The sequence below is a fragment of the Cervus elaphus genome, chromosome 33 (genome assembly GCF_910594005.1).
Source record: "Cervus elaphus chromosome 33, mCerEla1.1, whole genome shotgun sequence".
NCBI classification, from domain to species: domain Eukaryota; kingdom Metazoa; phylum Chordata; class Mammalia; order Artiodactyla; family Cervidae; genus Cervus; species Cervus elaphus.
This window is the reverse complement of record NC_057847.1, coordinates 46,677,367-46,693,718: the sequence shown is the minus strand read 5'-3', so window position 1 is coordinate 46,693,718 and position 16,352 is coordinate 46,677,367. Positions and strand designations below refer to the sequence as shown.

The 16,352-nt window shown below is 37.6% G+C and overlaps 1 protein-coding gene across 1 annotated transcript in view; it reads right to left on the bottom strand.

Annotated features, from left to right (window-relative positions):
• Positions 1–16,352, bottom strand: part of NEB (nebulin) — a 220,594-nt gene that overhangs the window by 168,361 nt on the left and 35,881 nt on the right. Inside the window, 9 exon segments of the mRNA XM_043894059.1 lie at positions 781–888; positions 1,831–1,935; positions 4,067–4,273; positions 4,378–4,689; positions 6,419–6,526; positions 6,613–6,717; positions 7,489–7,587; positions 10,443–10,550; positions 12,516–12,713. Of these exon segments, the coding sequence (XP_043749994.1) occupies positions 781–888; positions 1,831–1,935; positions 4,067–4,273; positions 4,378–4,689; positions 6,419–6,526; positions 6,613–6,717; positions 7,489–7,587; positions 10,443–10,550; positions 12,516–12,713 (1,350 nt within the window).

Sequence of the window (16,352 nt, the reverse complement as noted above, 5' to 3'; positions counted from 1 at the left end):
TTCTATATGGTCTGTACATGTGGCTTCTTTCTTTTCTTGGCTCAAACCAAAATTGTAGCCTCTTTGAAGTTTGGGGGAGAATATATACATGTATATGTATGGCTAAGTCCCTTTACTGTTCACCTCAAACTACCACAACATTGTCTGTTAATCAGCTATACCACAATACAAAATAAAAAGTTAAAAAAGAAACTGTAGCCACTGGAATAGGGCATGACAGTGAAATCTATGGGTGTGCATGCTTTTGGAAAATTTTGTTTTTCAATGATGGGACAAAGTCAAGTGTATATTTTTTCTATTACAGATGAAATGGGTATCAATTCTACTATAGATGAAATAAATCAAAATTATATTCTAGAAAAGTGGGTTTTTCCCATTTGGTTTATAAAATCTATCCATTTTATCTAACATCTTCTCAACCTTCTTAATACAATTATAATGCAGACAGTCATCTGAATTTATTCTGTTAGTGTCAGTCAGGGTGTTCTCCTTGAAAATAAATGTGAGCTGTGAGGGAAATGTGTCAGGGAAGGTAGTTTGGGTTATGAATCAGAGGAGAAAGCTGTTTTCAGATTTATGACAGCTGTACCAAGTACGGTCAACCAAAAAGAATCACAAATTGTTGGAAAAAATGACAGGTTTTCAAAGCAGTATTTGTGGAGAATTTCAAGGTCATTAATTCAACATATTGTTTTCAATGTGGTATCACTTTAACAAGCACCCTTTGATTACTTTTTTAAAAGGCAATCCACCAATATTTCACCCAGAGGTTTTACTCACGTCACTGGCAATATTTCTCGATGCCTTGGCTGCAGTGATGGGTATAGCATCACCCAGCACATTGGTGCCCTTGGCTATTAAATCATGCCAGTCCCGTTTATAACACACCTGGGATGGAAAAAGAAAAAGAAGTTGGCATGCTGTGGGGTCATTAGCCACAGTGATTCCTCAACAGCTGGGATTGTTTTGTTCTTTCCCATAGAGAAGCTAGAAGAATCTCCTATAGCACACACTGACTTTGAGAAGTCACGCTAATGGTAAATCAACTATATTTCAATTTTTAAAAAGTCACTTTAGCAAAATGTCATACTTTATACAACTAAAATTATTAGAGTCTGTACTAATTATTCACCCAAGTCTGGTTTAGGCACATATTGAAGAGGGATACTGAGAAACTGGAGTGGATCCAGAGGAGAGTAATCAAGGTTCTAGAAACCACAGTATGTGAGGACCAACTGGAGAAAATGAAATTGTTCCGTCTTATGAAAGAAAGATCCAGGGAAGACCTGTAGTTAGCTTTAAAATTTTTAGGGTTATTGCTTTAAAAAAAAGCATTTATCCTTATTTTTCTGGAGGATTAAAAACTTCCTTCATGTGCAAAACTAGGAAAATGAGAGGAATAGGGGTTGAGGTCTAAACAAAGAAAAAGGCTATCCCCTAACAGTTGTCCTAGTACACGCTAGCTCAGTAGTAAAGAATCCGCCCACAGTTCAGGAGACACTGGTTCAATTCCTGAGTGGGGAAGATTCCTTGGAGAAAGAAATGGCAACCCACTCCAGTATTCTGGCCTGGAAAATCCCATGGACAGAGGAGCCTGGGGGGCTATAGTCCATGGGGTCACAAGAGTTGGACACTACTTAGCGACTAACCCAGCACCACCACCACACTTGAAAAGGCCGACTCAAGAAGTTCCGAACAATCATTATGAGGTATGATCTACTGGGGTTTTAGAGAAAATTGACCTAAATTGTCAAGGCCTTGTCACACTCTAAAATTCTATTATTTTATTATCAGGTCTGGCTTTCACACCCCATCAAAAACCACACTTACATCACTTAAATTGTAAGCATTGCACTTGGCCTGAAGAAATTGAGGAAGATCAGGACTCATCGTATATTTATGTTTCACATCTTCTCCTTTAGCTTTGTATAAGATCTACAACACATAATCACAAAAATAAAATGCATTATGGATGGTACAAAAAGGAAACTATATTAATCACATGCTTAAAGGAGTTTTTCTTGGCATAATCTCCCACTATTTCTATTGTTTAAAATGATCAAAGGCATCGTCCTATTTTAAGAAACTCAAGATCTTGATATCTTAAGGAAAACACAACAGCCTCTGTATTAGAGAGAAAAAAATCCTAAGAAAATTGAAATCTTTGCTTGCCAGAATGAATAGAAAATGAGTTTAAATGTGAAATCCTAACATGAATAAAACAATTCACTAAAGCCAGAAAAAAGTCATTTTTTTGTTAGTAGAGTTAGTAGTTCTTACAGTCTTATGTTTTGTTTTTTATTCTTAGAAAAATTAGCTAGCATGAGTCAATTCTGCTAAAAAACTTTCTATTATAATATCAGTAAGGCACATGATAATTGTCTCATAATGTAAAGGTGCTTACACGTAAATCTAGCATATACAAAAGGTTTACCACTTCAAATTTGCCCTATTTTGTCATTTTATTTTATTTTTTTTTGGGGGGGGGGTTTTGTCATACATTGATATGAATCAGCCATAGATTTACACGTATTCCCCATCCCGATCCCCCCTCTATTTTGTCATTTTAAAGATGTCTGAAAGGCATCAAAATGCGTGGCACAGGAATCATACCATGTCCTCCTCTTGATAATTTTTAAAAAATTGCTTAATTTCTAAAACAGAATCAGAATCTCAAGCAGATTTTTGTTTGAGATAAACATCTCTTGTTTATCATTTATTATATATACCTCCACTTCTTTAGCATGGAATACCATATGGAAATCTGTGTACATGTATCAAAAGTAAAATCTGAAATGACTAATATCTAAATGAATCCCCAAATACAAAATAATTCCTTGCAGGAATCTAAGAGCTATCTTCACTTCTTCCTCACTGCCTTTAGAAACCATCTCTACTAATTCTGAGAATCTCATTTTCACCTTCTAAATATTTCCTTTCCCACAGCTATTGCTGAGTTAAGCCCTAATAAGGCTTCTGTTGAATTTCTATAGCAGCTTTCTAATTCATCTCCTTGCCTCCAATCTTTCCCTTCTCCAATATAACCTCAGCATTTTTTGCCAACTACTTTTAAAACACAGATCTCATTATAGAACTCCATGGATTAAACATCTTCAGAACTTCCTGTAACCTGCCCACTGAAGTCCAGACTATGAATTAGCATGCAAGACCCTCAATAATTGGTTATAATCCTGCATTCTTCATCCTTCACTGTCCTTCCATTCACTAGTTCTTGACAGTCATATTTTTCATTTTGCTAGAAAAGTGGCCTTTCTTATTTGCCAGAGAGGCTCTGGCAAGGAGTTGCCCTCTCCCTTTGTACCTACTTAGCACCTGCTTCTCCTGTAACACTTGTCTCTCCATATGGTGATGCTGTTTCTACCCATGCTTCTGTCTTATACTCTTGTTCTGTATTTGTTTTATCCTATATCCTACTCATCTTCCTCTACCTTTATATCATCAGCACAGAATACAGTGGAAAGTATTCAAAAACATCCATTCATTGAATTAATGAGTGAGCGTTTTTAATGTCCCTTTATTACTCTTCCATACACCAAAATTTCCTTTCGATCTATCGTTAGCCAGACCATATACATTGTTCATGGACAGGCAGGCAAACAATTTACTAATCTCCACCAAGACTTAAGCAAAGTCTCTCTAATAATTGTGTATGATGAATTCCGAGGTGCAAAATCAAGTACTCGTGTATTATTTCACTGTATTAATATTTTACATATGAAAAGCAAATACAGAAATCTTTATATAGAATGGACTATGATGAATTTGCCACAATAAGATGTGGGGATTTAAGAACAGAATGTTTTGTACTATGTCAAATTTATTCAATAACACAGAATTTTGAGGCAGTTAAAAATGGAAGATGTTTTAAAAAGGAAGGTAAAAAGCAAAATAGAAAATGTTAGTATCCAAAATAAAAATAATTATAATTATCATTTTTAAATACAATAATAATTCTAAAAGGAAGAGAATAAAATTTTAAAATGGCAAGCTGATTTTTTTGAAGCCTCCCTCCATTCTCCTGCATGCTCAGTTTTGCTGTACTCACATCACTGACTTGCCGTGTGTTCTGTTTTGCCTGGACCATAACTGGGGCGTCCACGATGCTGGTAAATTTGAGGGTATCTGGATGTTGCCTGTACTTCTTTTCATTCAGGGCATCACCTGCTTTTTTAACTTTTTCTACCTCCAGACTGCCAATGGGTATCCAGCCTATGCCTTTCATCCAGTTGTTGTAGTCTTCCTTATAGACATTCTACAGCGAAAGGGGAAGACAGGAGTGAGTGCCCCAGGTGGTGGGTTCTCTCACAAGGCTCCCACCTTACAGAGAGACTGTCTTGTGGAGTCAACATCACTTACATCGCTCTGTATGTGCATCATGTTTTTAGACAACTCCAGGTCCATGGCATCAGGCAGGTAGGTGTAGTGATGGAGCGAATGCTTGTAGCCGACATTGCTGGCAACATCCTGGGCTTTCTTGGCTGCCACAATGTTGACCATGTCATGGGGCGTGTTGTGTCTGGTCTTTGTCTTCTCGTAGCCTTTTTTATACTCCCGGTCGGACTGTATTTTGGCCATGTTCATATAATGAACCAGTTTAGGGTCATCTTGGAGACTTCGGAAGCCAACCATTTTCCCTTTGGCCTTTTCATAATCTTTTTTGTACTGGAACTATTGGAAAAAAAGGTGGGTATATTTTTTTAAGTTAGGAAGATTTTACTGAACATTGAGACCATGATTTTGAAGCAACTGAGCTCCCCAGAAATTATTTTCATAACCAAACAATTTGATATTGGCCTGTATATATTTGAAATGTAGCCTGGTAAAATTTAAATGCTATAGAGTCTGTTTGGTTGCCTGTAGTTGCTTCTGCCACCCAAGAGAGGTTGGGGTGGGGATGTTACCATAATTCACATCAGTGACAAAGTAAAACAAGTTCTTTCCACTTCGACAGTGATAGAGACAAATGAAAATTTCAATATTTGGACTCCTCTGGTGGCTTATACCGTCTGACTACCAGGGAAGCCCAAATATTTCACAATCTCCACCAACTATACTATGCTTCTAAAACCAAATACCTGGCTCTTTTAGGAGTAGTAGTAGGAGAATTTTACTAGTAATAGTACAATTTTAATGAGTCTTTGGATATTCAAAAGGAGACCCAGAACAAGTAGTGTGCAACACTAATTGGCTCTGAATAATAAAGTGGAGAGAATTGAGCTTCCTTAAGGAGACCTGGGAAGAAGCCCAGGAAGCTGAGAAGCAGAGACATGAGGGAAGGTTTGTGTGAATGTTGGGTTGGAAGGGAACACCACAGAGAAAGGGGGTCAATGAGAAATCCTGGAGCGGGGCTTTTAGGACATGGACTTTGATTATTCAATCTTAGTGTATTTACATTGGGGCAGTGTTAACTTCATATCAAACAGTCAAGTTGTACTCGGGATTTGGAAGGATCCTAAGCAGCAGCAGCAGCTGTATTCCATTTCTGGATTACGCAGAGGAGAAAGAATAAATCCAGGGAAGTAGAGCCCAGCTGAGCCAGAGCAAAACCATCCTGTGCAAATCAGGAGTCTGAGGTGGTCAGAAAAGGTAAAGCCTCAGGTCAAGAAGCAATGGTGGGGAGGGCATCCCACTTCCGGCAGGACAGCAGGAAAGGCCTTGAGGCCATTTTATTTAAATCTCACAGAGAAGTGACTTCAACTCCCCTCTGGATTGAAGTAAGATAGGAAAAGAAAAACAAGTCTTAACTTTAATGAAACCTAATGACTGATTATCCTCCCTTATGGCTCAGCTGGAAAAGAATCCACCTGCAATGTGGGAGACCTGGGCTCCATTCCTGGGTTGGGAAGATCCCCTGGAGAAGGGAAAGGCTACCCACTCCAGTTTTTCTAGCCTAGAGAATTCCATGGACTGTATAGTCCATGGAGTCACAAATAGTCGGACACAACTGAGCAACTTTCACTTTCAATGACTGATTATTAGGGGCTCTGACACTAGAAGTCCATTCATCAGTCTGTAGAAGCAAAGAAGTAAAAAGAGAGGTATGGGAAAGAGAGAATTCATAGAAATTAAGCAAGTTTTGAGATAAAAGTTTACCATCAGGAGGTTATGATGATGTAAACAGCAAGTAACTTCTTTATGTCTATCAGAGGAATGACATGAATTTGTGCAGAATTATAGAAGACAATTTAAAATTAGGGGGCTTGGTTAGAACAGATCAGTCAAGGTTATACAAATCCTTACCCCCAAGAAAATTCAGATCTGTTTAGAGAACTTTCCTTCCCGAATAGTTTCAGCCTGGCGTACTCCAAGTCAGGGACAGCAGACGTGGTGACTTGGGTAACAAGCCCACCAGCCCACATTTTCTGGTTACACACAGGAGACCACCAGTTGGACTTACGTCACTTGCTGCCTGTCTGGCTGCTTTGGCAGCTTTGATGGGAATCGCATCAATTCTCAGGTCGTATCCCTTCTTGCTCAAATCTTTCAAGTCTGCTTTGTACATATTCTGTAAGAAAAATATCATTTGAGATAACTCAGACCACAGGCAGAAAAGGCTTAACCCCCTGTGAGCAGCTGAACCCACGTGCACACCTCACTGATATTGTAGGCATTGACTTTAGCCTGAATGAACTGGGGCAGGTCTGCTGGCAGACTGTACTTGTGAATAACTTCCTCTCCTTTGGCTTTGTAGGCAACCTGAAAGGGAATAAAAAGCATAAACAAACAAAAAAAGTACAGGAAATTGTTTAACGGCACAGAAAAATTTCTGAGCAGATCACACTGCATAGAGGAGTTTTTATGAAACACACAGAGCCATCCCCATATTCACTTGAAAATATCTGTAGGCATTAAGGTCTCCTATGCCATTGCACAGGATCTGATTTTAGTGCCAGTTTAGCCTTGGCAAAAGTCCCTTGGTATGAGCCTCCAGATTGATGTGGGGTACCTACCGAGGAGCCCAGGGAAGTGACCCAATGACAAAGTTAACCTCCAGACACTTTTTTGAGGATAGGAAAAAGTAATAGAGTAGGATTCACCAACTACCTATATTATACGTTGTGGGCACTGAGTAACTAATGGAACTTAAGGGTAGTTTTTACTAAGCATGACTTTTGTCTTAGCTCTGACTTAAAATAGTAACTCCTCCATATGATGTAGTATCTATGTTCACTTTCCTAATCTTTCCTAGATACAGGTTTGTGTTTCTGGTTATCAAAGAAGTCCCTCTTACCTTGTCCTTGGAAAGCAACGTATAATTGTGCTAAAAAAAAATTGTCAGCACTAAATACATAAGCTTCTAAAGATATAAATAGGGTATGATTTTATTAATGAAAAGTTGAGGGATTATATTGTTGCTCACATACTCAAGTCTCTTTAGACTGTGTGATATGTACAGGTGATCATTACATTTGTAATACACATATTTGTATTAGTTAACATTTAAATACAGAGAGAATTAGCACTTACATCACTCCTCTGGGCCTGGTTAATCTTAGATTGTACTATAATTGGAGCATCTTCAATTGAAGTAAACTTGAGAGTATCTGGATGTTGGCGATATTTTTTCTGTTTGATGAATTAAAAAGAAAAAAAGAATATTACTTTCACCAAAGCTAATATGTATCAAAATCTTACAAATTCATTTTGGAGGGACAAGAACTTTTCCTGATTTTTAAAATGTAAAAATACTAGATTCTTTGCTGGCTTGTGGGTGCAGGGGGAATGAATACAATACAAAATCCAGCATTTAAAGAGATCGTTCTAATTTTCAATTGTTTGGGGACAGTACAGACCAATACAACTTTCAGGAACTGACTTCACTCTCTTAATTTCTTGCTCATGATATGAAAGAAGGCACTGTCAGCTCAGTAGAATCCTGAAACCTCACAGAGCTTTCTAAAGGATTCACAGAAAAGAGGCAAGGACAAGTGGTGTAGCTTTACACGACACTCAGAAGCTCTCAAGGGTGCCAGTTTCCCTGTCACTCCATCAGCAGCTGAAGTTGTCCAGTTGAGGAATTAGGGCAACAGCTCTGGATTATGAACAAAGAAGGGAGGACTTTTCACTTTGCAAGCCTTAATGTGGTTAATCCATAAATTATCACCAAAGTGCTGAGGAGACACATGAGAGGGGACAGTGGGAAGGTGTCTCAATTGGGAGCTATCAACATCTAGCTATCCTCATTCCTATATTCTTTTCCTAGTTCTCTTCCTATGTGCATATTATATATAATCCCTCTCTTGTGTATATATAAGCATCCCCTCTTTCAACTTCAGACTTCTGAAAACCACCAACCCAGAAGAGCTCTTTCTGAATGATCTCTCTTGAGTATATAAAGGAGTTTCTACCCAAAATGAACAAACAGCAGTACAAAACAACAAGAACAAAAATTTGGGCGTGGAAGACAACCCTCACTTAGCACCTCTGATCCTACTTTGTGTGGTCTGACTTCCTGGATGGCGGATTCACCTGACAGCAGCAGTAATGTTCAGCTGTTGTCAGAGAAGGGACTGTTAAATGCTGGAGAGGATGTGGAGAAAAGGGAACCCTCTTACACTGTTGGTGGGAATGCAAACTAGTACAGCCACTATGGAGAACAGTGTGGAGATTCCTTAAAAAACTGGAAATAGAACTGCTATATGACCCAGCAATCCCACTCCTGGGCATACACACTGAGGAAACCAGATCTGAAAGAGACACGTGCACCCCAGTGTTCATCGCAGCACTGTTTATAATAGCCAGGACATGGAAGCAACCTAAATGCCCATCAGCAGACGAATGGATAAGGAAGCTGTGGTACATATACACCATGGAATATTACTCAGCCATTAAAAACAATTCATTTGAATCAGTTCTAATGAGATGGATGAAACTGGAGCCCATTATATAGAGTGAAGTAAGCCAGAAAGATAAAGAACATTACAGCATACTAACACATATATATGGAATTTAGAAAGATGTTAACGATAACCCTATATGCAAAACAGAAAAAGAGACACAGATGTACAGAACAGACTTTTGGACTCTGTGGGAGAAGGCGAGGGTGGGATGTTTCGAGAGAACAGCATCAAAACATGTATATTATCAAGGGTGAAACAGATCACCAGCCCAGGCTGGATGCATGAGACAAGTGCTCAGGCCTGGTGCACTGGGAAGACCCAGGGGAATCGGGTAGAGAGGGAGATGGGACGGGGGATCGGGATGGACAATACATGTAACTCCATGGCTGATTCATGTCAATGTATGACAAAAACCACTACAATATTGTAAAGTAATTAGCCTCCAACTAATAAAAATAAATGAAAAAAAATTAAAAAAAAAAAAAAAAAAAGAACCCCAGGATCACCACTGTTTCTTTTTAGGCTGAATAACAATATATACACCACTTCAAAGTCATCAAGAAGATAGCACAGGGAACAATAATACTTCAAAGAAAAGTATTTCTATAATTGTCATTATATGCATAATTTACAATCACCATATTTTGGGGGAAAAAAATCCGTATGCCCAGTTGGACAACCAAAATGTGATATACCCATACAAAGGAATACTATTAACAAAAACAAATGTATTTCAGACACATGTAGAAATCTGGATGAACTTCAAAAACATTATGCTAAGTGAAAGAATCCTGATTCAAAAGATATTTCTGGAAAAGACAAAATTATAGAGATGGAAAGAAGATCTGTAATTGTCTGGGGTTGAAAATGGGTGTGGGAATTTTGGGGGAAAAATTTAGCATCTTAAAATTCAACTGTGGGTCTGACACCACTGAATATATGGCAGCAGCCAACTCCCTCCTAACTATTTTGAAGGCAAAGTATGTGAGTAGCCTCCATAATTTCAAATATTCTTTTTCCTGCTGGTAAAACCATTCCTAACTAGAGGGGGAATCTCATGAAACCCAAGGCCAAAATTGAAGCAACCTTGAACTAATCTCTTGATACATCCAATGACCTAACCGAACTTCCAGTCCAGCCTCCCTTGACCATGATGATTTCACTCCTGTTTTATGTATTTCTAAGTATATTACTCATTTAACTAGTTTGCTTCTGGAAAATAAAGATGCGTTTACCATTCAAAAAAAAAAAAAATCTGGTTGTGGGGATGGCTATACAACTATATGGATTTAATAAAACTTGTCAAGGTACACTTAAAATATGTGAATTCTGTGGTATGCAAACTATACCTCGATAAAGTTGTTGAAGATATTTCTGCCATAAATGGTTAACATAAATGACTTTGGTGATGTGAAGGGGTACAATTATCTACTGAGATGATGCATACATGTGATAATTTGGTTTCTTCCTATAGCAACAATACCAGAAAATAAAGTGGTAAAGGAGGCCCTTCCCATGGTTTGGGGGGGTTTAGCACGACACATTCACAACTCCGGACACAGAGAGAGGTGATGGCTGTACCTCATTCAGAATGTCTGACGCTCGCTTGGCCTTTTCCATCTCTAAGGACCCAAATGGCACCCAGCCACAACCCTTCATCCAGCTGTTGTAGTCAGCTTTGTATTCGACCTAGAAGACCAAGAGAAAGGTTACACTTCTTTATTCAGAGCCATCCTTATTTGTAAATCATTAACATTTTTCCCCCCCAAAAATGCTTAAGATTTCTGACCAGGTTCCTTACTCCATGCATTGAAGTTATTTTAAACATTTCCTGGGGGAGAGATTTTAAGTCTTTAGGTTTTCACTGTTCTTTCTAGTTGGCATATATTCTCCTTCATCCTTATTTCCCAAGTATGTGGAAAATGCTAAATTCAAAACTATTTCAAAGAACAAATGAAATCGCTATATTTTGATCATCAGATCTGTTTGCTCACTAGAACACTATTATTGTGTTTCTATGTCACTGAAGGCCATACTGAAGATGGATAAATTTTGCTCATTTGCTGATAAGACTTGATAGTAATTATTTGTACTAAGTGTTTACACACATTGCCTTCATGTGTAATTGTCAGCTTAAGAGTGTTTCTCCATTAGCTAACAATGCATTTTAAAATAGTTGTATTCAATAATTTGCTTATGGAGAGCAGTTATCATTTGGAATTGAACCTATCTGGGGGACAGTTACTTGATGCTATTAAAATAATAACCTACTCTTAACCAACTCTTGTTGTCTGGCTATAGATGATACCTAAAACATATGCTCTAGATACAAAATTTAGATCAGTGGGGGCCTTTTAAATGGAACGAAAAATCAAGAAACCATTGGTTCCTGCCTTTGAGAAAACTGTGATCTATTTGGGAGGAAGAAACATAACAAAATGAAACAAAAGGATAATAATGCATAAAATAGAATATTTAGTCATGAGAATGTAAAACTGTACAGCTGCTATAGAAAATAGTATAGCAGTTTCTCAAAAATTAAAAATAGAGCTATTTTATCATCCAGAAATTCTACTTCTGTGTATATACTCAAAAGGATTGAAAGCAGGGTCTTAAAGATATTCACGCATCCATGTTCATTGTAGCATTATTCACAATAGCCAAAAGGTAGAAACCACGCAAATGTTCACTGACAGATGAATGGATAAACCAAATACCACATATACATGCAAAACAGAACACTATTCAGCCTCAAAAAGGAAGGAAATTCTGACACACACACTATGAATGAACCTTGAGGACATCATGCTAAGTGAAATAAGCCAATCAGAAAAAGGCAAGCACTGCATAATTCCATTGATATGAGATCTTTAGAGTATTCCAGCCTCAAAGAAAGTAGAAGGCTGGTTGACAGGGACTGAGGGGAAGAGGAAATGGAGAATTATGTAATGCACAAAAAATTTAATTCTTGTAAGATGAAAAAGTTCTGAGATGATTTTACAACAGTGTAATTAACTGCTGCTGAACTGTACACTTAAAAATGTTAAATATGGCCAACACTATGTTATGCATATTTTACCCTTAAAAAAATAGAATTGTTAGGACAAGGTGTTCAATTGTATAGCTCAGACAAATCTATTTGCCTAAAGACGTTTTGATCTGCAGGAAAAAACCCAGCTATTATAAAAAGTAATATGATAAATCATACACTTTATTCTCAGACAAGATAGCAAACTATATAAAAAATTACTGACTGATGAATGTGATAATTATGCTAATGGTGATGCTAATACTAGCAAATGTTTATTGAGAATTCACCAGGGCCTGGCACCATGCTAAGAGTATTTTGAATGCATTTAAATAATCAAAACAATTCTTTTGTATTATTCCAATTTTATAAGGAGGACTCTAAACTCAGCAAGGTTGATCAGTTTCCCAAAAGCAATGTGGTGGGGTGCCTGCCAGCCCCAGGCCTTTCTAACCCTGAAGAGTGTGCTCTTATAGAATCCCCAGGATCATTTTTCCATCACATATTTGCTACATACAGAAGACAGTACAGACACTTATGAGAATTGCCAAAAACATCACTAAGCTTAGAAACCCTTCTCAGTTTCTACCTTAAATAGCAGGAATAGAGAAAAACTGGTTACTCACATCGCTCTGCAGTGCATAAGCCTTCTTGGCAAGGTCCACATTAACGCTGTCGGGCGGGTAGCTGTAATTGTGTAAGAGGTGCTTATAGTCCACATCGCTGGCAATTGCCTGAGATTTCTTAGCATGAGTGATTGGGAGCATGTCAAGAGGTGCCGTGTAGATAGTTTTTGACTTTTCATAGTCTTTACGATATTCACGCTGTGAATAAGAAATTACCAATTATTAATACAAATCTTCAACAGATTTGCAGAAAAGCAGAGATCTCTATTAAGCAATAAATACAAGTTAGAGATATAGACCCAAACATCTAGTGAGTGATTTTTTCTTAAAATTTGATATGTTTCACTTTATTGAACACTGCTCCCCCCAAATCATACATGGACAGATCTTCTCAAATCTTTTTTTTTTAACATCAAAGAGGAACTGTCAGACATTATGAATAGGCCACAGTTTCTGCTTCAGCCAGCTATATTTTATTTTAAAATAGGGTTTTTCAAGGACCACTAATAAGCATTATTTCTACCAAGTTAATAACCGTTGAAGAGTTTTCCACTAAAGAAGTATTTTTTAAATTGTCAAAAATTATGACAATCACTTCGTACTTCTGATTGTGTAAAATTGCTACTTTGTAAATAGGGCTGTACACTTGACTTCTTGACTTTTCTAAAGTCATCTTTAAATGAATAGTTACTGATTTTTCAACCTGACTATTCTAGTTTGGACAATAAATAAGCTCCACTGAGAACCCCAAAGGTTTTTGTTCATACTGAGTTTAATTTTGGTTACAATTTAAAAGAAGCTTCAGATTTCCGCAGCTACAAGACCTCAAAGGAGAAAAATTCATGAAACTGAGGCATGAAAGTAACCTTGGTCTTTATGTACAGTGTTCTCATAAACCAGATGTCCTGACCTGGGCCTCAGAAGGAACTTTCATTGGCTGGTTTTCTGGAATGGCTGGAGAGGGTGCTAATTAGGTCAAAGCCCAGCTTCATCATGTTTGCTCACCAATCACCTTAACAGAAAAATTCTGGCCCAGTACCCTTAGGAAAATTCTAAACCCATTATATCTCCCTATAATCACATAAGCGCTAAGACAGTGATCCAAGCTAGCAAGTATGGATGTGCATTATAAAGTTCCTGCAGGAATTTCTTCTGCAAGTAATCTGATCTTTTAGCTTTACTAGGGAATGTAATCTTCCTTTTAATCTTTCATGGGTAGTCAGTTTCATAGAATAAATATATCTCTTTAATTGTAAAATCTAGGCCCTGGTTTATGATGATAAAATATGGCTACTTTGTGATGGCATGCAAGAACATTGAAAAAATACAGTTTGTCTTTATTAGAAATAAACAAATAAAGCAATGTTGTAATAGCAGTTGGTGTGTGGAACTGCTTTTGACTAAACTGTTTTGGTCATGCCGCTTACATGATCTTAGATCCCTGACCAGGGATCAAACTCATGCCCCGGCAGGGAAAGCACAGGGTACTAACCACTAGATCACCAGGGAATTCCCTCAACTATGTTGTTCTAACTCTCTTGTTCAAATTCAGATCAGCTCACACCTGTCTGTACATGTTGTCAAAGACCCAAATGGCTATTTTTTTATTTTTTTTCATTTATTTTTATTAGTTGGAGGCTAATTACTTCACAACATTGCAGTGGGTTTTGTCATATATTGACATGAATCAGCCATGGAGTTACATGTATTCCCCATCTGATCCCCCCTCCCACCTCCCTCTCCACCCAATTCCTCTGGGTCTTCCCAGTGCACCAGGCCCGAGCACTTGTCTCATGCATCCCACCTGGGCTGGTGATCTGTTTCACCATAGATAATATACATGCTGTTCTCTCGAAACATCCCACCCTCGCCTTCTCCCACAGAGTCCAAAAGTCTGTTCTGTACATCTGTGTCTCTTTTTCTGTTTTGCATATAGGGTTATCGTTAACATCTTTCTAAATTCCATATATATGTGTTAGTATGCTGTAATGTTCTTTATCTTTCTGGCTTACTTCACTCTGTATAATGGGCTCTAGTTTATTCCATCTCATTAGAACTGATTCAAATGAATTCTTTTTAACGGCTGAGTTATATTCCATGGTGTATATGTACCACAGCTTCCTTATCCATTCATCTGCTGATGGGCATCTAGGTTGCTTCCATGTCCTGGCTATTATAAACAGTGCTGCGATGAACATTGGGGTGCACGTGTCTCTTTCAGATCTGGTCTCCTCAGTGTGTATGCCCAGAAGTGGTATTGCTGGGTCATATGGCAGTTCTATTTCCAGTTTTTTAAGGAATCTCCACACTGTTTTCCATAGTGGCTGTACTAGTTTGCCTTCCCACCAACAGTAAGAGGGTTCCCTTTTCTCCACACCCTCTCCAGCATTTATTGCTTGTAGACTTTTGGATAGCAGCCATCCTGACTGGTGTGTAATGGTACCTCATTGTGGTTTTGATTTGCATTTCTCTGATAATGAGTGATGTTGAGCATCTTTTCATGTGTTTGTTAGCCATCTGTATGTCTTCTTTGGAGAAATGTCTGTTTAGTTCTTTGGCCCATTTTTTGATTGGGTCATTTATTTGTCTGGAATTGAGCTTCAGGAGTTGCTTGTATATTTTTGAGATTAATCCTTTGTCTGTTGCTTCATTTGCTATTATTTTCTCCCAATCTGAGGGCTGTCTTTTCACCTTACTTATAGTTTCCTTTGTTGTGCAAAAGCTTTTAAGTTTCATTAGGTCCCAAATGGCTATATTTTTAAATTGAAGTATAGTTGATTTACAATATTAGTTTCAGATGGACAGCATAGTAAGTCAGTAGTTTTATAGATTACACTCCATTAAAAGTTACAAGATAATGGCTATAACTGTGATAATTCTGTGCTCTAGAATATATCCTAATTGTGTATCTACTTTATACATAAGCAGTTTGTATCTCTTAATCCCCTCTATCTTGCCCCCTCTCTCTCCCTCCTCCCACGGGTAACTACGAGTTTGTTTTCTATATCTATCTCTGTTTTGTTATATACATTCATTTTATTTTCTAGATTCCACTCTCAAGTGATATCATACAATAGTTGTCTTTCTCTGACTTATTTTACAAGCATAATATTCTCTAGGTACAACCATACTGCAAATGGCAGAATTTCATTCTTATTTGTGGCTGAGTGATACTCAGCAGTATACATATGCCACATCTTGTTTATCCATTCATTTGTTGGACACTTAGGTTGCGTCCATATTTAGCTATTGTAAATAAGACTGCTGGGAATATTGGGATGAATGTATCTTTTTGCACTAGAGTCTTCCTCTTTTCTAGGTGTATGCCCAGGAGTGGGACTGCTGGATCATATGGTAGCTCTACTTTTAGTTTTTTAAGGAACCTCCATTCTGTTTTCCATAATGGCTGCACCAATTTACATTCCCACCAACAGTGTAGGAGAGTTCTCTTTTCTCTATATCCTTGCCAATATTTGTTATTTTTAGGCTTGTTGATGACAGACATTCTAATAGGTGTGAGGTGATATCTCATTGTTGTTTTGATTTGTATTTCTCTAATAATTAGCTGTTGTTGAACATTTCTTAAATTTTAAATTTATTTTTTAATTGAAGGATAATTGCTTTACAGAAGTGTGATGGTTTCTGCCAAAAATAACCATGTTGAACATCTTTTCACGTGTCTGATAGCCATCTATATGCCTTCTTTGGAAAAATGTCTATTCAAATTTTCTGCCCATTTTTTTTTTGGATTGTCGCCTTGATACTGAGCTGTACGAGCTGTTTATATATTTTGGATGCGAACCCCTTGTGAGTTATATCATTTGCAAATATTTTCTG